The sequence below is a fragment of the Stegodyphus dumicola genome, chromosome 3, assembly GCF_044657685.1.
Source record: "Stegodyphus dumicola isolate Sdum_Otavi_A_Nest chromosome 3, ASM4465768v1".
In the NCBI taxonomy this organism is placed as follows: domain Eukaryota; kingdom Metazoa; phylum Arthropoda; class Arachnida; order Araneae; family Eresidae; genus Stegodyphus; species Stegodyphus dumicola.
The window spans coordinates 259,745,336-259,766,422 of record NC_140770.1 but is presented as its reverse complement, the minus strand read 5'-3'; the positions used below and the strand labels follow the sequence as shown (position 1 = coordinate 259,766,422).

The 21,087-nt window shown below is 33.9% G+C and overlaps 1 protein-coding gene across 2 annotated transcripts in view; it reads right to left on the bottom strand.

Moving 5' to 3' along the window:
- Positions 1-11,135, bottom strand: part of LOC118196559 (TGF-beta receptor type-1-like) — a 632,361-nt gene extending 621,226 nt beyond the window's left edge. For both annotated transcript variants that reach the window (XM_085814074.1, XM_085814073.1), the window contains exon 1: positions 10,869-11,135. Coding sequence is in view for 1 of the 2 variants with exons in the window: in XM_085814073.1 (XP_085670199.1) it covers positions 10,869-10,887 (19 nt within the window). In the remaining variant the exon portion in view is untranslated. The remainder of the gene's footprint in view (positions 1-10,868) is intronic.
- Between the last annotated feature and the right edge of the window lie 9,952 nt (positions 11,136-21,087).

Sequence of the window (21,087 nt, the reverse complement as noted above, 5' to 3'; positions counted from 1 at the left end):
GTTTCTAATCTCTTTTTTGGAGTTTTCTATTGCAATTACATCAGATTAATTTTACAGAAATTTAAAGCTTTAAAATATAAATATTACTAAGGCTTTTGTTTGTAAGTGGTTTAGTGGTAGGGAAAAGAGGATGGGGATCTTGATCCCGACCAATCGGGGATTCTGCTTGAAAATTTGGACTAAACTTAATACAGTGTGGTACTCTAACTATACTAGGTCTATAACAATCGCAGGCACAATCCTCAACTTCTCGTCACTTCTCGCGATAAAATTCGTGAATTCGTTCTGATAATGTCAGGCAAGTACGATGAGTCAGAACAATAATAGAAATACAGTACAACTTCAATTATCCGAACTACAGCTATCCGAATCGCTGATTATCCAAATAGCTTTCAGAAGTTTTCAGAATCAATTGCAGAAGAGAAGGAAAAGGAGAAAAAGGAGCTCAAGAAAAGAAAACGGAAGAGACAGGAGAAAATGAGGATGACGTGTCACTTGAGGAACTAAAAACAATTCTTTTGAAAATTCCTACATGTTCAGTAGTTAGTACTGCAGATAGAGCAGAATGAATGGTGTGTGATTCGTCAGACGCTGGGTTTCAAATTCTAAATGATGATGATTCTACTCAAAGTGTAAGAGAAGATGACCTTAATGTCGAAGTTGAAGCAGACACGAGTGTGACCACATACAACTTCTCACTGTCAAGTGGATGCACGACTTAGCTGCCCGAAAATGGTGTGTTGGGTGTATTTAATTATGGCAAAGCACACTAGGGCTATCTGCCTAAGGGGAGGGATGCCTTCGTGGAGGACTTTCTAAGGGAAACTGGCTCGTATACACGTTACACATGGGGAAAACCACGAAAACACCCATGCAGCCAGCCCGTTCGCGGGTTTCGAACCTCGGATCGAACTACCAGTGTTCAGCGACTTGATCGGACTTCTTCGATGCTGGTGCGCTCGGCCGCTGGTGGGCGCCCGAAAATGGATGAAGACAGTTAAACAGCTTACTTTGACCGAGATGTTCAGCACTTGTAAGTACTGTAAAGTATTTCTCCCACCTTCTTAGCATGCCTTCGTGGTGTAATGGCCAGCACACTCGGTGCGTATGGAGAGGTTCGTGGTTTGAGTCCGGGCGAGGGCACTGCTAATTTTTTATGTCTCCTGCTTTCAATGCGGTTAACCGAATGGGGTCCTGTCCCAATTGATTCGGATAACTGAAGTTCTAGTGTACATTTATATTACAAATACACTGTTATATAAATATACACTAAACTTTTAAAAATGTCGAAACACATAATTTCCTCTAGAACAAAAAGATTACGTTATGCAATGCTCCCTCTATCTTTTTAAAGAACTGAGTGTGCAGAAATATAGCACAATATCAGCTCAACTTCATAAAATTCCCTAGGCGATCACCAACGCGTGCTGACTGGAGTTCGGCTAGCTGATTAACTAATTACGGAAAATAGTACTTGGGCTATCACATTTAATAAATTTCACTAATTAGTTATATTAATAAGCATCAAAGATTAGGCCTTAACAAGACTTGTCTTCGATGCTGGTTTTTCTAAGGGAAACCACGGAAACCCTCACCCAGCGTCCGTTCGCCAGGAATCAAACATAGAACGACATATAAACAATTCTGTAAATGTCTGTCCCTCGATCACTACGGTGGTTAGGTTAATTGAATAACTCAAGGGAGATGCCTTCGTCGAGGACTAAGGGAAACTTGCTGATATTCACGTAACATGTGAGGAAAACAAACCATGCAGCCAAGCTGTTTGTCTGGAACGGAACTTACAACATTCATTAGTCTTAATCAATCGTCTGGTGGATACGAATCACTGCAGAATATCTCAGACAGAACAGATGATATTATACAGAGATACATAAGCATTCCAGTTACTCAAAATTTCCCAATTTGTAACCTTTAAGAAGTGTAACAGAATGTCTCCGACGAAAGCCATTAAAATTTATATTAACTTTTCTAGATATTGTAGAATTTTTCTTAAATATTCTACAAGTTGAAGTTTTTTCAAATGATGATGGAATAATTTTCTTGATTTCTTTTTTTTTTGGGGGGGGAGGGTAAGATTACGTTTGGCGTTACTTCCAAAACCATGGACCTTAAGCATTAAAACTCTTCTGTGGAATCCTTTAAACGCGAAGAAATTCACACTACGCCGGTTTTCTGGATCATCATCTCCTGGAACATCAAGTAAATGTGCTCTTTTTCTTTTCCTTGCGATTACTTGCGAAATGTTATTACAGAAAAACTGAAATTTGTTACAGAAAGGCAAGCAACATTTTTGTTTGAAATAATGCAAAACTCGACTGTTTGGCATTCTACTGCGTTGTCCGGAATGTTCATGCCGAATTTTGACAGGCAGCGTAGGGACATGTCTACAAGTCTGAACACATCAGAAAGATTGAAAACAAATGACATCGTACGTAAAAGACGGTACTTCAGGCATATTTGGAAAACATTTGGTTATGATACGCAAATTTTTGCCAGTTTTATACGCCTTTGAATATGAAAGGGAAAAAAAGTGCATTTTAAGCATAACACTTTTCTTTTATCGTAAAAAGCAAAAATACCACACAAGCGGCAAACAAGATAAGCTCTGTTTATGGCGAAGGTGCTGTAAACTGTCAGAACTCTGAGGAAATGCTGTTTGCTATGGAAATGGTTTAAAGCTGGTAACTTCAATTTCAAAGATCAAGAACACCAGGGTTGGTCCTCCACCACAGAGGAAGACTAACTCACGCCAAAATCCACCATCCACAAGCATTTTGTGAAGCTTGGCTACATTAACCTTGTTGATGTATGGCTTCCCCACGATATAACGGACAAACGTCTGTTAGATCGCGCTTCTATTTGCGATCGCTCTACAAACACAAAGAGGTGACACCATTTTTGAAGCAGGATAGGAAACCACAACATAGACAACCGTATCGGTTGATTGTCCATAATGCGGGGCTACCATTTTTGAAGAAAGTAGTGACAGGGAATGAAGAATGGATCATTTATAATAATGCTGAGCGAAAACGATCTTTCAAACGATTCGATTGAAAACGAATGAACCACCTTTAGCCACCCAAAAGTCGGTCTTCAACCAAAGAAGGTCATGCTGTCTGGTGAGTCTGGAAAGGGGTCCTGTACTATAAGCTTTTAAACCCAACGACAAGACGAAAAGTATTGTTCCCAGTTAGAGGAATTAAAAAAAAGCAATTAAACAAAAACGTCCAGAAATAGCCACCTGGAAGGATGTAGTATTTCATCAGGATAATGCGTGGCCGCATGTATCTCTGACAACTCCACAAAAGTTGTTGGAACTCGGCTGGGATGTTCTACCTCTTCCAACATATGGTGAATTCCATTCACCAGACCTTTTTTTTTTTTTTTTTTTTTTTTTTGCTCTTTACGCATTACGATATTCCCTTAATTGAAAAAACTTCAAGTTTTTGGTCGAGATAAAAAAACACGTAGAAAAGTTTTTCGCTGAAAATCCTCAGAGATTCTGGAAGGGCAGAATTTTCAAGTTGCCTTAAATATGCAGAAAGGTTGTAGAACAAACAGAATGGCACCTATATGATTTAATTATTATATACTAAAATTTAATCGCCTGCGTTTCAATTTTCCTTCAAAATCGGCATGAAGTTTCCGGACAACGCAACACACTTTTTTATTATAAATTTTATTACAAAAATCGGAAGACACTTCTTTTGTTAAGTACTATTTCATATAATAACGAAATTAAAGAAATATAACAAAATACAAAGAAATCATTATTAACTTTGTTGTCACTTCGAATTTATGATATTAATTATGTTACAAAATTTTTTGCGTTTCGAAAGAGTTTTTCATCTTTAAGATAACGCAACAACTTAACGTCTTGTTATATATATATTAATATGCATATCTATGTAAAATGCTAGGCGTTTTTAAGGCGCAGTTTGCAAAAAAAATCTTGTTAACCCTAATTCATGATTACTACAAATTTTTCCTACTGCTTTCAATTTCGCCTTATCGAAATTCGAGTGTGACCATCGTAAAGAGATTGGTTCTTGTCCTAGGTACTCAGTGGATAATTTTTAGGTGAAATTAGCGTTGTATGCAACAAAACTCTCGTATGAGGAGATTGTTGCGCAGTCAGGAACAAAATGTAGTGCGACCTAACTATGCTCAGATAATTAACCCTTATCCCCCGCGAAAAAATTATATAGTAATTAGTAACTAATAATCATACATCAGGGACACAGTTAAAAAATAGAATTTCGTGACGTCATGATATGATAATATGAGCGGAGATGGAATATTCTTTAATCCAAAACAGTCGCCAAGCGGTAAAGTTGAACACTTGTAGTGCGGTCCAAGATTCGGCTGCATGGGCGTTTTCATAGTTTTCTTCATGTGTAACGTGTATACGACCCAGTTTCCCTTAGAAAGTCCATCACGAAGGCATCCTGCCCTTAGGCAGATAGCCCTCGAAGCTTTCCTGTAGTCATATAAACCAAACCAAAAACAATTACAGAATGTATATAAAACTCAAACTTCAAAACGGGGCGTTTTCGTGGTTTTCCCCATGTGTAACGTGTATACGAGCCAGTTTCCCTTAGAAAGTCCTCCACGAAAGGCATCCCTCCCCTTAGGCAGATAGCCCTCGTGTGCTTTGCCATAATTAAATTAAATACACACCAAACCTCAAAACGTTGGAAACATTAATTTAGAATTCAAACAACAAAAATCAGCGTTATTTTTGCAAACTTTTCACGGGACTGGTTTCGATTGTTTTTACCGAACCATCCTCCTCAGCTGCCAAAGTGCAAATGATAAACTGCCAAAGTGGTGGAAGTATATTGTTATCTTCGATATCTGGTTTTGTCCCTCAAATATAAACTAATATAAGAGGAATAGGTAATTTTTATTCCTTATATTCTTTTATCTTCTAGTACAAAATATTCATTGACAGACTTTGAGATGGTAACTTTTGAGACCCCCCTTTTCTTTTTAGTAGTTTCTTTTTAGTGCAAAATGTTTACTGACAGGGATGGGCAACCGTTACCATTTATAACCCTTTTTCTCTCGTTTCAGTGCAAAATATTCATTGATTGTGATGGGGAATTGCTATATTTTTATAACCCTTTTTTGTTTTAGAGCAAAATATTCATTCATAGACATATGTTAATAGTATCTTTCAGAACCCCCTTTTTTCGGTAACACTGTGCAAAATGTTTACTAATGGGGATCAGTAACTGCTACCTTTATAACCCTTTTCTTTCTTGTTACAGCGCAAAATATTCATCGATGAGGATGGGGAACTGCTACATTTTATAACCCTTTTTCAATTCCAGCGAAAACTATTACTGATGGGTAATTACTGCCCTTTCTGGGCCTTATTTCTAATCCTACTCCAAAAATATCACCTCCCTTTTTTTTTTCCTTTTTCCTCTCAGCGCAAAATATTAATTGATGGCTCTATATGTAATTGCTACCTTTCACGTCCGCCCCCTATTTTCTTATCACTGTGCAAAATATTTATCTACGGGGATGGATAATTGCTACGTTTTATAACCCTTTTTCCCAGCGCAAAATATTCATTAATACAGGGAGTAAGTAGTTATATACTTTTTTCTCTTGGTCTAGTGAAAAAATAGTTATTTAGGGTATGTAATTTTTAACTATTATAACCTTTTTTCTTCTCTAAAATCTTCCTCGGTGCAAAATATTCTTTTACGTGTAATTAGTAATTATCATTTATTACCTCCCTCACCCCCTTATTTCGCGAGTGGAAAATAGTCACTGATGTAAGGAATAGGTAACAGCTTTCTTATCTTCTCCATCCAATGCAAAATATTCATGAATGTATATCGCATAGACGATATAGAGGAAAGACGCCATACAGGGATATGTTATTAATTACCGATGTCTTCTTAGGTGTTTTTGCCTCCTGGAACACATAAGGTAAACTAAATTACATTTATATCACACATGAACCGGAATCAGTATTCGAAAAGAAGTAATTTATCACCGAATACAGAATAGAACACCGCCGAAGTAGGTCCTAGCTCTGGCGTTAACCGTACAAGGATGATTGCCAACACAGGATACAGAAAATCACTATTAACATCTTAATTTTTAAGGAAAGCTCCCAATCAACTAATACAGTGAAATATTTAAAAAAAATATACTTTTTCTTAAAAACTTCTGACAATCTTCTAAAACTTTTAATCTGAACCGAAAACAACTTTGGATATTAGGAGGCCCTCAGGAGAAAGGGTCAAATTTGAAAATTTGTCGCAAAATCTGCTCGGCTAGTTAATTACACCACAACACTAATATTACCTGCCTAAGGAGGGATGCTTTCCTGGAGGACTTCGAAAGGAAAACTAAAGTCGTATTTGCGTTACACGTGTTAGAAAACAGGGAAAATGCCAATCGCATGTTCAATTCCGCTCTCAAGCGTAACAGATGAGACGAAATATAATTTCTCTGCCTATCTTAAAACATTGGGAGCAATTTTATAATTAGTCACATTTATATGAAAAATTCTTTTACACTTATTAAGCAGACATCCTCTATCATTTATTTGATGGTTTGGAATAAAGATGAGCTAATAGCAATTCCTCTCCAATAGCAATTCTAAGTGTCCTCAGACACGCCAAATTGTGACATTGTTTATCCTCAGTTAAACTTGTTACCAATTTTTAAATATATTTGCGTGACCTTAAATGAAACTAAAGGTTTGTAGAGACATCAGGATTTTGGAAAAGCCGGAGAGATAAAAAATTAGCAACCGCCTTCGCCGGGAATCGAACCACAGACCTCTGGAAGACCGGCCCAGCGTGCAGACCACTACCCCACGAAGGCACGCTAGGAAGGTGGGAGAAATAACTTATATACTTCCCCCTTTTAAAGAGCGAATGGCATTTTTAGGGGACCCAATCGACAAATGCTAAGTGTGGAGAATCTTCATCCAACACCCTTTTAGTTTGGGCTCCACTATGGAGGCATTAGTTTTTTTTTTTTTTTTTTTTTAAGCAGGCAAGATGAAAAATGAGCAATCGTCTTCGCCGGGAATCGAACCACGGACCTCTGGAATACCGGAAAAGCGTCAAGAATCACTACACCACGAAGGCACGCTAGGAAGGCGGGAGAAATATATTATAGGTTAAAAAAATTTAAAAAAAAGTTCTAATAAAATATGGTTTATATCTGGAGAATATGCTATAATTACACTGTTTTGCACATATATGAATCTCAGTAATACAATTACATTATTATAATACATAAATGCATGATAAGGCTTATATAAAAATACTGGAAATATTTTTAAAAAAATAAAAAATTTTGTTATATACCATTATTTACAAGAGTAACTAATACTTCTCTGATAATGAATTCACAAACGAGATAACACTGCTCTAATATGATATTCTTATTCATTATTTAGTGTCAAACGTTCCGAAATATACGTATCATACGCAGTATAATGGTGATTTTTATGACTGATATATTATTTTCTGCTTAACGATATGTAAAGCAGTGAATAAACAAGATATACGATGACATTTTAATACTAGTGTGAGAAACGCTCACAAGCAAAGATTCAATGTTTTTACGTTGCGTTAACCGACCATTTCTCATCCACGCGATATAGAAAGTGTTGCCATTCCAAGAAGGATATATTCAGAAAAATTAAAACGTCACAACAATAGTTGATTTTAATGTTAGAAGCTTATTTTATTATAGACAATTACGGAGTTTCGTAATACATAGCGCTCATTTGTTATAAATTGCATTTATATTTAATGTAACACGCAGCATGGTTAATATGACTTCCGACAGTACCATTTGAAGTTGCAAAAAAATCCTTCATTTATCCTTAAAACGGTAATAAAACCGAGCCATTTTAAATTAAAAACAAAGTATAGAAAAACAAAATCTGAAAGCTTTCAAATTTTATATTATGCCCGAAGGGGCTTTTTTTCAACGTTTTGTATGTTACCTTTATTTACTAAATATCATATTCTTCGCACTTAAAACCATAAAATTCAATTCAACAGCAATATCGCAAAATAATTTTAAAAGCATACCTTTAGAATTTCGGATACACAGTTTCGCGGCGCGCTGGAGATAAAAATGTTTTTTTTTTTTTTTTTTTTTTTCGTACACTGTTGCCATTGCGCTTTGAAATCGTCGAGTTTGTTAATCAAAAATTCGTTAAAGTTTTACAAAATATGAAATAGATAATAAAAAAAAATTCAAATTAGGGCTTATAGATGCCCATATTTTACGGAAGATTACGTTATTCAAATTTTCCTAATTAGGGCTTATAGGTGCCCATATTTTACGGAAGATTACGTAATTCAAATTATGATGGCTTTAGGCACCGTTGTTTTATCATAATGAGAGAAACATGCATACATTCATGCAGATTCTTCATTATTTAATTTCTTTAAATATAATGCAGGGCTCCAACATTTGCTGGCAACAATTTGAAAAGTGATATGTCGTTTATAGTGATTCCACGCAAAATGCCAAAACGAAATTAATAGCCCTTCTGGGCTAAAAATATATCTCAAGAATAATGTATTTATGTTTATTATATTTTAAAATAAAATATTTAACTGGCATGACTTGTTATACATGTAAATAAAATGCAATTTACAACAAATGAGCGCTACGTATTACGAAACTCTGTACATAATTGTCTATAATAAAAATCCGCTTCTAACATTAAAATCAACTTAGTTTTGTCGTTTCAATTTTTCTGAATATCACGTAACAATAAAACACATTTCGCATGCCTCATATGTTCGACAGTCCATGCCAAGCAGTAATTTAACACTGCAGCTCCAGTGTGACAAAATAAGAACCAGCTGTTTAAAAGCAGAACCTTTTTTGTTGCTTTTTAAATTTAAGCTATTCATAGAAAGAAATTACGAAGTAGCCAAGTGGCGGTTAAAAAGTCCGAATACTGACACAAGGTTTATCTTCGACGAGACTGCTTGGAGTTTCCGTTTTTCAATATCATACATTAATAAATTAATAATAATTTCCTTTATAAAGCCTTGCAGAAAAGCCCAGTCTTTCCTTTCGTCATCGAGTCTTCAAATGCGTTGCCATACTGAATTAATCAAACAAGCAAACAAAAAAGGGCGTGAGCCCAGAAGTTATATTAGTTTCGCTTTGGCATTTTACGTTGAAAATTTTTAAAAGGATGTATCAGTTTTCAAATTGTTGCCAACAAATATTATCGCTCTATATTATATTTAATAAAAATTTAATAATGAAGAATCTGCATTATATATATATATATTTCTCGCACTTTGATAAAACAACGGTACCCAGAACATCAAATTTTGAACAATAGCACTCCACCAGAATATGGGCATCTTAAAGGACAAATTTCGAATTTGTTTTATTATCTATTTCATATTTTGTAAGACTTTTTTTACTTACTTTTCTTATTTTGTAAAACTTTTTATCAACGAATTTTTTATTAACAAACTCAACGATTTCAAAGCCAGCAAAGGCAACACTGCAGGGGGGAGATTTTCTCCAGAGCCCGAGACTGTGTATCGGAAATTCTAAACATATGCTCTTTTTAAATTATTTTACGATGCTGCTGTTGAATTTAATTTAATTTTATGGTTTGAGTGCGAAAAACATGGTATTTAATAAATAAAGATAACACACTAAACGTTAAAAAAATCTCCTTTGGGCGTAATATAAAATCTGAAAGTTTTCATTTCATTTAAGTTACATTTAAAATACTAACTAACAGTCAAGTTAAAAAAAAAAATAACTATTAGGATAGTTTAGTACTACGGTAAAAAAAGGAACAAAATAATATAAAAAAGGAATAAAATTTTGATTATATTTACCACGCTATGTGCAACAGACGTGTAATAAAGCTGACCATAATTTTAATACGACAACGAAGGTAAATACACTGTCCAGAATGTTATTCTATTTTCCCTACACGATTATAAATTTCACGGTGATGTTGCTACTGATTTGTTACTATCGTCTGAATCTACTGCGATCACCTGGATACACAGAACGTTGCGCGTACATGTCCACAAAACTCAAGGTTTCGCATTCTAATCATATCTGAAGGAAAAGCTTAAACGAGTAAAGGTTTAAGGCTGCGATAACTGTCGAAACCTTGACACAGAAACAAACGGACGGTTCAAACTAAGAACATAAGTTTTAAATATATTGTGGATATTTTAAATAAAATAACAGATCAGCTGTTACTCTGAATCGCCTGCGACATAAATCGTCTGCCACGCCGAATGAAGGAGTTAAGACACGTGACTGACTGATGCCGGTTTCAGTTCCAAGCATTATCATCTCTGCAAATTACTGACCAAGTTTTTACAAAACGATAAATGAAAATACGTAACGCTCATGGTTTTATTTTACATCTACCAAAATATCTTGAAGCGCAGAGCGCCGTTCCTGCTTGAAATCAGGATCGCCACTCGATGCCCAAAAGGTCATGAATTTAAAATACATCCTTACGAAAGCAAGATACAGTGTTCAAAACAGCGGCATTATCCGAGTTCTTCATTTTCAAGGACATCTCAAGTACCTTATTTATTCATGCGTTGCTACGACAGATACGCACTGATAGAAACAGTTACTCTACAGTAAAAATAAAAGTAATTTCAAATTTTAAAATTTAATTTTTAGAATTTCGCCAAATGAACTTTCTGCTCCGGCGAAAGAACTACGTCAAGCAAAAAAATATTTTTTGCAAACTTAGAATGAAAAAAACAAGAATGTAATAATTGATATGCAAATAGCGCCAGATCATATGTATAACTCAAAGCATATCAAACAACTAATCTTACCTTTGTGGACAGAGGACATCGTTTTAAAAATGAATCTTCAAGTTTCCTATTTTAATCCAACTACGGGACAGGTTTCCGAGAGTCCATTCTGATCTGGAAAGCCGCGAACATCGCTGGCATACCCAACAAGAGAATCGTGATTGGGTGAAGCTTCTCTTTTTATTATTATTTAGTTGGAAGTTGGACTTCGTCCGTCTATGCGGCGCATCATTGAAGAGCTAATCGAATCTGCGGCACCGCCGTACGACTTTCAGCACAACACTGTTGCTTTAGAAAGCTAAACAACTCTTTCGTTCGCTCGGCCCGCGCTGCGTGGTTAACTGACTGTAATGTGTGCTGCCATCTACAGGCGCTCTGAGTAGTTAATTAGCATAACTAGTAATTTTCTCATACAAGGCACTAAGGCAAACTATTTTCCGAAGGCGAATAACAAAGTCGCCATGAAAAGGAAGCATATAGAATCAAGTATAATCGAACGTTTCGAATGGTGAATGCCATGGAAACAGAAAGCTGTTGATTATTTGAATTTAAAATACTGTGTGGAGGACTGCGATACATTTGTTTTATTTCCATGCAAATTGTATATGTTTACATGTCATTTTAGATGTTAGTCTTTACTGGCATCTTCCCAAAAATTTTTTACTCCCCTTGACTCGGCAAATAATGTAATTGCTCGAAATATAAGGTGATTAATTCATGCTAAGATTTCTCACTTTGCCTTTCGGGAAAGCAAAAAATATTTATGTCTCACATTTGATCAGTTTGTTACTATTTAACAAACTGAGCGAATTAAAAAAATTAAATCCATTGCTAAATAAATTTAAATCTGTAATTTAGTTTAAGAATATTTTATTGATATTTTTATAAGTCTCATAATTTTATGAAGATTTGAAGCATTACTTAATTTATCAAATATGTTTCTAGCGCAATAATTATATACATTGAAATTATAATTTTTTTTCTTTCCCCCAACAAGCCATTAATTATTTTAATTCTTAGTTATGCACTTTGGAACTACTTTTAATATACATATAAATTTTACTCTAAACTGTATTCGCACAAATATCCTCTGAATTGTAATCTTTAAATTGTGCATTGAATAACATACAGCATGCATAATTATGTTCCTTAAGCTAGTATAGTGGCACATTGCGGTAACGAAGGACTCAGGTTCGTATCCCGGAGGAGACAGGGCTGTAACTGTCCGTCTCTTCATAGGAGGCAACCTATTAGGCACCTCCATAATAAAATGGTCACCATTTCTAGTCTTAGGAGTGGCCTATGCGGAATAAGCAAGTGCCAACATTGGATTAAAAATATATACAGTTAGTCACAAAAGTCTGCGTACAGACTAAATTTTAAATTAAAAAAACACTTAAAGCATAGAAAAATGTATTTTAATCATTGCATTTTTTTTTCTTCTATTAGCTAAAATTGTAAGCTTAAATAAAAAGTAAATAATATCAGTGTAATACTTTTCACATTTTTTCAAAAATATATTTTGTGGAAAAAACTCAGAAATTCCCTCCAATAAGTCTGCGTACACTATCAAAAAAAAAAAAAAAAAAAACTTTTTTTACATTACTTCAATACTTTGTAGGATATCCTTTATTCTTCAAAACAGCTTGCAGATGTCTGGGCATTGACTGAACTAGTTTTTCAGTGTCATCCGATGTAAATTTCGCCCATTTAATCCTGCAATTAACTGATTAGCTTATCTCGCGACGTAATATTGTGTTTTCGAATTCGTTTCTCCAATTTTGCCCGCAAATGTTCGATTGGATTGAGGTCTGGTGACTGTGGAAGGAGTACGCAACTGTCTTGGAGTGTGATAGAGGAGATATTCCTTCACAATTTTAGCTGTATGTTTCGGGTCGTTGTCTTGTTGGAAAATAAAGGTATTAGAAAGGTTTAAATTTTGGGCACTGTCTCGTAGATCTTTCTTCAGAATATCCAGATAAACATACTTATCCATGACTTTATCAATAATGTGAAAATTTCCAACTCCTTTCGAGGACATACACCCCCATACCATCACACCGCCAACTCCATGTTTGACAGTTGGATTTAAATTTCTCAGATTCAGTTCTGTTTCTGGTTTTCTCTATACAATAGGGTGCCCATTAACTTTAAATATTGTAAATTTACTTTCATCTGACCAAATTACATTGTTCCAGAAGTCCTGCGAAGAGTTTAAATATGTTTTGGCAAAAGCAATTCTTTTCTTTCTATTCGTCTCGGAAATATATGGCTTAGACCTAAATTTGCGTCCATGATAATCGGACTTTCGCAGCACTTTTCGTACAGTTTCAGGAGAAATTTCCTTGTTGCTAGTTAAAAAAATGTCTTTTGAAATGCTTGCAGCAGAAAGTTTAGGATTTTGTTTAATTCGTAAAAGAATTTTTCTTTCTCTCTCTGCGTTAGCTTCTTCGGTCTCCCACATCTTGGCTTTACAGCAAGACTACCAGTGTCAAGATAGTTTTGAAAAACTCTTTGCACACTAGAAGATGGTTTTCCAATGGTTTTTACCAATATAACGAAGAGCTTCATCTTCCTTCATCTCTCAATTTGATAATTAGTTGTCTCGTAACTAAAGGAATTTCTTTATTGGGGTCATTTTCGTCAAAGAAAATAGAAATAACAACTTCCAATCAACGTGAAATTTGCTTCGGAAGTCAATGACCTTAAAAGTGTAACCTTCTTTACATTCTCAAATTTAAAGTTTAAAAGTTAGATAAGAAATCCCCCGCCTCCTTCGCGTCGTACGCAAACTTTATTGGCTTTGATTTCTGGCCACTTATCTTTTAAAAATTAGTGTGCATAAATTATTAGATATGAAAATATTACAGTTAAATACTTTCAAAGCCCCTTATTGAAATTAAATATTTAAAAAATTAAACTTTAAGAAACTACCCTTTTCGCACCTTAAAATTTGGATTTGATATTACTTTTCTTGATGTACGCAGACTTTATTGACTAACTGTATATATTTAATCAGGTAAATTTATTACTTAAAACAATTACTTTCAATCAAAAAGCGATATATTAATGTTGCATGCAGAGATTATTTAATAAACAAAAAATAAGACAATCGGAATGGTTTCGAGAATGACTTCTTTTCTATTTCAGGCAATAATTATAAATATAGTAAGGTGGATTTTATATATATATATATATATATATATATATATATATATATTCACAGTTGTATTACTTTGGTAGACACTTTATTCGGCCTTCTAAAATTTTAGTAGGTTGTTTAAAGACCATCATTATACAAATAAGTTTATCATCAACTGTAATTTTGATTTATTAAATTTGTTTTGCTTTATGTGATTACGGCAAAGCCTCAATGGCTATCTGTCTAAAGAGATGGATGCCTTCGTGGAGGACTTTCTAAGGAAAACTGGCTCGTATACACGTTACACATGGGAAAAACCATGAAAACGCCCATGCATCGAGGAACTAGAAAGTGGGACCGAGCTACCAGTGTTCAGAGACTTTACCGCTAGGCTACTGGTAGCCTGTTTTATTAGAACTTGATCTGTAAGGTTTCAATTTTGTACCGTTTTAAGTTAGTTAATAATAAAATGTATTAAAATTTCCGAATTTATTTACATGCGGGTTTATTGTTTAATTTCTCAAGTATGATTTGCTTTTCTATGCCATTTGAGTCGGTTTCATTTCATGTGCCAGTACAGATCTCTTGGCTATGCTAATGAACTTTCTGCTATTCGTTTAAAATCTGTGTTATCTATATTAACTTTTTAATTCTCTCTTAAATATTCTCACATATTAAATTTGTTCCCCCCCCCTTTTTTTTAAAAAAAAGAAGCAAACATTTTTAAACCAGCGGCCGAGCGGTAAAGTCGCTAAACACTGGTAGTTCGATCCGAGGCTTGAACCTGCTCCGCGACGGGCTGTCTCCTTGGAGGTTTTTGTGGTTTTCTCTATGTATAACGTATATACGAGCCAGTTTTCCTTAGAAAGTCTTACACAAAGGCATCCTCTTCTTTCTGGAGGCAGATAAGCCCTCGAGTGTTTGGCCATAATGAACATGCCACCATAAACCCTTTTTAAGCCTGTTTTTTAGCTCTCTACTTATACATCGATTATCTTAGTATTGATAACAATTACGATGAACTGTCCTAATAAAGAGTCAATCATGCAATTTTCCCGTTTTTCTTCAGAATAATTAGTCACATATTTAGCACAATGAAGTAATACCGTCGGCAAGACAAGTTTGGTTTAGTTTAGTGTGTTTGATTATGGCAAATCAGGCAAGGGATATTTGCCTAAGGGGAGGTATGCCTTTGTGGAAGACCTTCTGAGAAAAAAATTGGCTCGTTTCTGAAAGATAGGAGGATTCAAACTGCCACAAGAAAAACTGACATTGTATGAACGAAGATTATATTAATAGGATCGATTTTAAAATGAGGAAGTTCCTTAGTTCTCGATTAAAGTAGCATAGTAAACACCTTTATTATTATTGCTTACTAAAACTACTTTTACAAATATCAACAAATAAATGATTTTCGCATTCATTTTTGCTGTTATGTAAATAAGTGAATCACTAAAATTTTGGAGGAATCATATAGCAGAGGTTAATTTTGGAATGACGCACTTCAGGCTGATTTTCTGTAAGCATTTAACTATTGTTGCGTTGTACGGGTTCATGGATTTGGAGCAATTGCTGCTAACACTTGATGAAGCACTTTTGCAATTCCGTAGCTGAGGATGATGGTTCGGTAAAACCATCGAAACTAATCCTGTGAAAATTTGCAAATATAACTCTGATTTTTGTTGTTTGATTTCTAAATTAATACTTGATAAAGAATTAAAACGCAATTTATTCACTAGTATTACACAGGACATTTCCAAAGACACGTTTACGGTCTTCGAAAAACTATGATAAACAGCCTGAAACAATCAGCAACACATCTCTCAGGCTATAACGATGAAGACAACTTCACGGCAAAGCAGTAAAGTACAGCTCTTGACTTGGTCGATCGCTCTCTGAACTCAATACAGTACTACTACTCTAGTTTTTCCGCGTACTGGCAGAGTATATATATATATAGCTTCAACCTACCTTCGAGAATGTTCCCGAGAAGAATGCATTCTAGAATATTCTCGCTTCGTCTATGGGATATCGCCAATATGTTTGTGAAATATCACTAACCGAGCGATTTCGCTGCAAATCTGGCAACTCTGCCTTTTCCTGCCAATTTCTGGCAACCTCGCTTTGCTGGGAAGCTATTTCACCTCAACTGGGCATTTCGCCATTCTATTTTGAGGACAGAAAAGAGGAAAAACAAAATTAAAAGAGAGGCTTTGGAGCTATTACAATCTGATTTTTTATCTTTTAATCTTTTATTAATTAAGTCTTATCTTTTATTTATTATTCATATCTTTAGATGATTCTTATATTTTATTAGCCCACCAGCGGGCGAGTGGTAAAGTCGCTGAACACTGGTAGCTTTCTCCGAGTTTCGAATCCTGCGAACGGGCTTGGCTGCATAAGCGCTTTCGTGTTTTTGCCCATGTGTAACGTGTATACGAGCAACTTTCCTTTAGAAATTTCTCCACTAAGACATCCCTCACCTTAGACCGATAGCTCTCGAGGCTTTGCCGTAATCACATAAACCAAAGCTTATACTTTATTAATTAATAAATGGCTATCTAAATATAAATTAAGAATATTTGTTTGTTAGTGTTAAATTTCTGTATTTTGATTTGGTTGTCTTGATACAACATAGTGTTTTGAAAATTACAAATACAGTAATTTAAATATATATATTTTAAATGGTTTCGCACTTATTAACTTCGAAAGTGTATTTAAGATTTTTCTTACTACTTGAGCGCAATTTAACTTTGTCAGAGGAATAAGTAGTTAATTCATTAATTTCTACTGTTAAAAAGAATTTTAACAGTTATGATATAAAACCACTGCATGCATCAGTATCAGTGATATAAAATGATATCAAGTTAAAATTTTATACTTTGGGAAGATTATTTCTCCCCATGACGTTGCGTAAATTAATTAATTTTAATGATTTATAAACATTTGAATCGACAAAGTTATTAATACTTAGTATAATACTTATTAGTCCAAAGGGCCAATTTATCCTGAAGGACTATTAGTTTCGTTTTGGCAATTTGCGTTGGTTCACTATAAATGCCCGATTCACTTTTCAAATTTTTGCCACCAAATATTATCGCCCTGTATTATATTTAAAGAAAATAAATAATGAAGAATATGCATAAATGTATATTTCTCGCATTGTGATAAAACAACCGTATCTAGAGCCATCCAATTTTAAATAATGTACGTTTCCACCCGAATATGGGCATCTGGAAGCCCAAATTTGGGATTTGAAATTTTTTTTATTATCAATTTCATATTTTGGAAAACTTTAACGAAATTTTGATTAACAAAATAAACTATTTTAAAGCGAGTAATGGTAACGCTCTACGGCGGAAGAGGGGCAAACTTTTTATCTCTAGCGCGCGGAACTATGTATCAGAAATTCTAAAGGTATGCTAATTTAAAAAAATACTTTGCGATATTGCTGTTGAACTAAATCTTATGGTTTAAATGCGAAAAACAACACGCAAAACGTAAAAAAAAACTCTCTTTTGATCGTAATTTGAAATCTAAAACCCTTCAGATTTTTTAAAGTTTTTATACTTATTTTTTATTTGTTTGTCTGTTTGTTGTTGTTGACTTAGAATGTTATAAAAATATTTTGGAATAATTATGAGAATGAGATAATATGATGAATGAATAAAATCTGCATATAAAATAATTTTGCTTTGTTATTGAAACAGCGAGAGAAGATCAGAAATTTTTTGCAGCAGATAAAATATTGCTGCAAACGTACGGGTTCGTAATAAATTGAAGCACAGGGAACCGACCTTAACTTGATAAAATTTATCTTACGAAAAGGAACAAACACTATACAGTTCTGGAAATTTTTACAAAAGTACTCGTACAGCTCTTCTAGGTATCATAAAGCACAATCCGGAGTTACACTTTAAACTACTAAGAACGTTAAACACAATGCGATGCAAAGCGCATCTAAAAAAGCGAAGCTCATACGGAGATCTCTTAATACTCCGAACTCACGCTAAACTAAACAGCTGAGAAACTGATGTTTTCTCTGATCTGATATAGTTTCCCCCCCGGCCGTCGAGAAATTTCCGTATAAATGTTTCACTTCTTGAAGTAACTGGAAGGCATATGAAGCTGGATACGGTTACAGTTGCCTATAAGGATCAATTACATCCATTCAATCACAATACCAATTACAGTTACACAGGGACTGGACCCAAATGTCGCAAAATGGTAGCCAATTTCGGCACCTCTTGGCCATTTCTCGCGAAATCTCACGACAAAAATTAGTTGCCAAAACCATCGCCAATTGGCGATATCTCGCCAATTTAGCGAGATAGTCATTTATTTTAATACTAAATAGACATGCCACTGTAATCTTATTTTTCTGGCAGAGAATCTTTTCTTTCAAGTATTTCCTGTTAGATTATACGGAATAAAACAGTACATTATCATATATAATTTCACTAAAATTATTCGCATATATACAAAATTCGTAACAATACATTCTTGTTACTTTTTCTTCTTCGTAACAATATTTTTTTTTAGGTTATACAAAAGATATTGCAATTTCACGTATAATTTTTTAGGGCTTATTTTCATGTCTATCAAATCTGTAAAAATATTAATTATACTTAAAAAAATCTGAAAGGTTTCAGATTATAAATTACGCCCAAAGGGGCGTTTTTTAACATTTTGTGTGTTACCTTTATTTATTAAATATCATGTTCTTCGTACTTAAACAATAAAATTCAGTTCAAGAGCAATATCGTAAAATAGTTTTAAATAGAGCATATCTTTAGAATTTTCGATACACAGTCTCACACGCTGGAGATAAAAATGTTTTTTCTGTGCAAAGTTGCCATTGCTCGCTTTGAAATCCTTGAGCTTGTTAATCAAAAATTCGTAAAATTTTTACTAAATATAAAATCGATAATAAAACAACTTCCAAATGTGGGCATCCACATGCCCGTATTCGCAGTAGGATTACGTCATTCAAAATTCGATGGCTGTAGGTACCGTTGTTTTATCATAGTGCGAGCAACATACAGACATTTATGCAGATTCCTCATTATTTAATTTCTTCAAGTATAATACAGAGAGATAATTTTCGATGGCAAAGGTCTGAAAAGTGAAAGGGACATTCAGAGTGATTCGACGCAAACACACAAAACGAAAACAATAGTGCTTCAGGGACAAAGTCCGTTTGGACTAATAATTAATATACAATTATTAATGACGAATTATGAATTATGAAATTCTAAATGATGATAAACACAGTGGATAATAAAAAGTCAAGCGTGCATTCATTGAAATTCATGAAAAAATATGTCTTGACTCTGAATTAGACATTGTACGTCTGCTTATCGATTTTTTGTGTAAGGAAAATCCCGAAGACGTCCAATCAATCCTCTCGTTGGGCCACCAGCGGTCGAGCGGTAAAAGCAGCTGAACACTGTTAGTTCGGTCTAAGGTTCGAATCCCGCCTAACAGTGTGATTGTATGAGTGTTTTCGTGGGTTTCCCAGTGTGTAACGTGAATACGAGCCAGGTTTCCCTAAAAGGTCGTCCATGGAGCATCTCTCTCTTTCCGTGTAGTGCCTAATGGTGGAGGATGTAGTAAAAAAATGCACTGCTGGAATTCAAACCCAGGCCGAACTACAAATGGTTTTAAACACTCGGCCACTGGTGAGCGTCTAATAAAGTAAATTCCAAATTTAAATTTAATTTCCAAAGAGTTGCACTACATCGAGTAACTGGAAAATGAAGTAAATTTCGTAATTTGATTTCTAAATAAAATATCTGGCGTTTTTAATCAATATAATAATAATAATAATAATAATAATACAATAATATCAATATAATAATCATAATAATATAATAATACAATAATATCAATATAATAATAATAATAATATAATAATACAATAATATTAATATATTAATAATAATATAATAATACAATAATAATAATAATAATAATATAATAGTAATATAATAATATTAATATAATAATAATAATATAATAATACAATAATAGAGGGTGATAGTGAATAAGCCCTGATTTCAAAATTAATTGAATCAGTGAAACTTGAATTGTGCAAATTTCCTCTAAATGTATTCTATATAAAGCTTATTTAAATATTACATTATTTTATTTTTAAATCTTGGCTTATTCGCTGATCACCCTGTATCAATATAATAATATAATAATACAATATTATCAATATAATAATATAATAATGCAATAATATCAATATAATAATAATAATATAATAATAATAATATAATAAGAAAGCAAAACGACAGTGTGACGCACTCACTCTCAGCAAAAACTACAAAAAATTAGATTTTGTACAGAGCAGAGTACAGTTAACTTCTTTTTTAAACGTGGGAAATGACAGCTGTTTGGAAGCCAATATAATTCATTTAGAATACTGAAAAAAATCTCTACCTTATTGTTTTATTAATATTGTTGATGATTGTATACAATATAATATATCAAAGTTTAAAGATAATCTGTTGAGTAGCACACAGATTTTTAATAAAATACATAAAAATGCAAATATAGATTTAAATTAACTTTTTCTAAAATATTCTATATTTTTCTAAAATATTTGTTTAGCTGATCGATTCCATATGACGCAGTTCTTCTGCGTCTAAAAAAGAAACAATCAGCTGCAAAGATTATTTAGAACACTTCTGTGTTTGTCATTTAACGCTCTCAGTTCCCTAAAAAAGACTGAGGTATTGTATCAGGCAGTTAAACATCTAATTTGTACCAGAATTAAAACGCTTTTGCATCCATCGTTGAAATACTCGCAACAAGAAACACTACTGCAGAAATTTTGGCTCTTTTGGACTTTCACATACACACTTAACATTACATTCGGAGAATTTAAAAATATATATACTTCTACTATTTTAACTTCATAACATTGTTTTAACAAAGAAAACCATACAAATCTCACTGATAACGAAACTTCCTGAAATCTTTCCCCTTTAGAAACAGTTCGCAAAGCCTTCCTAGGTGAGAGATGTGTCATTTTTTTCAATTCTAACTTCCCCGTTTGGTTCAAATTTTAAAAACCATGTAAGGTATTAA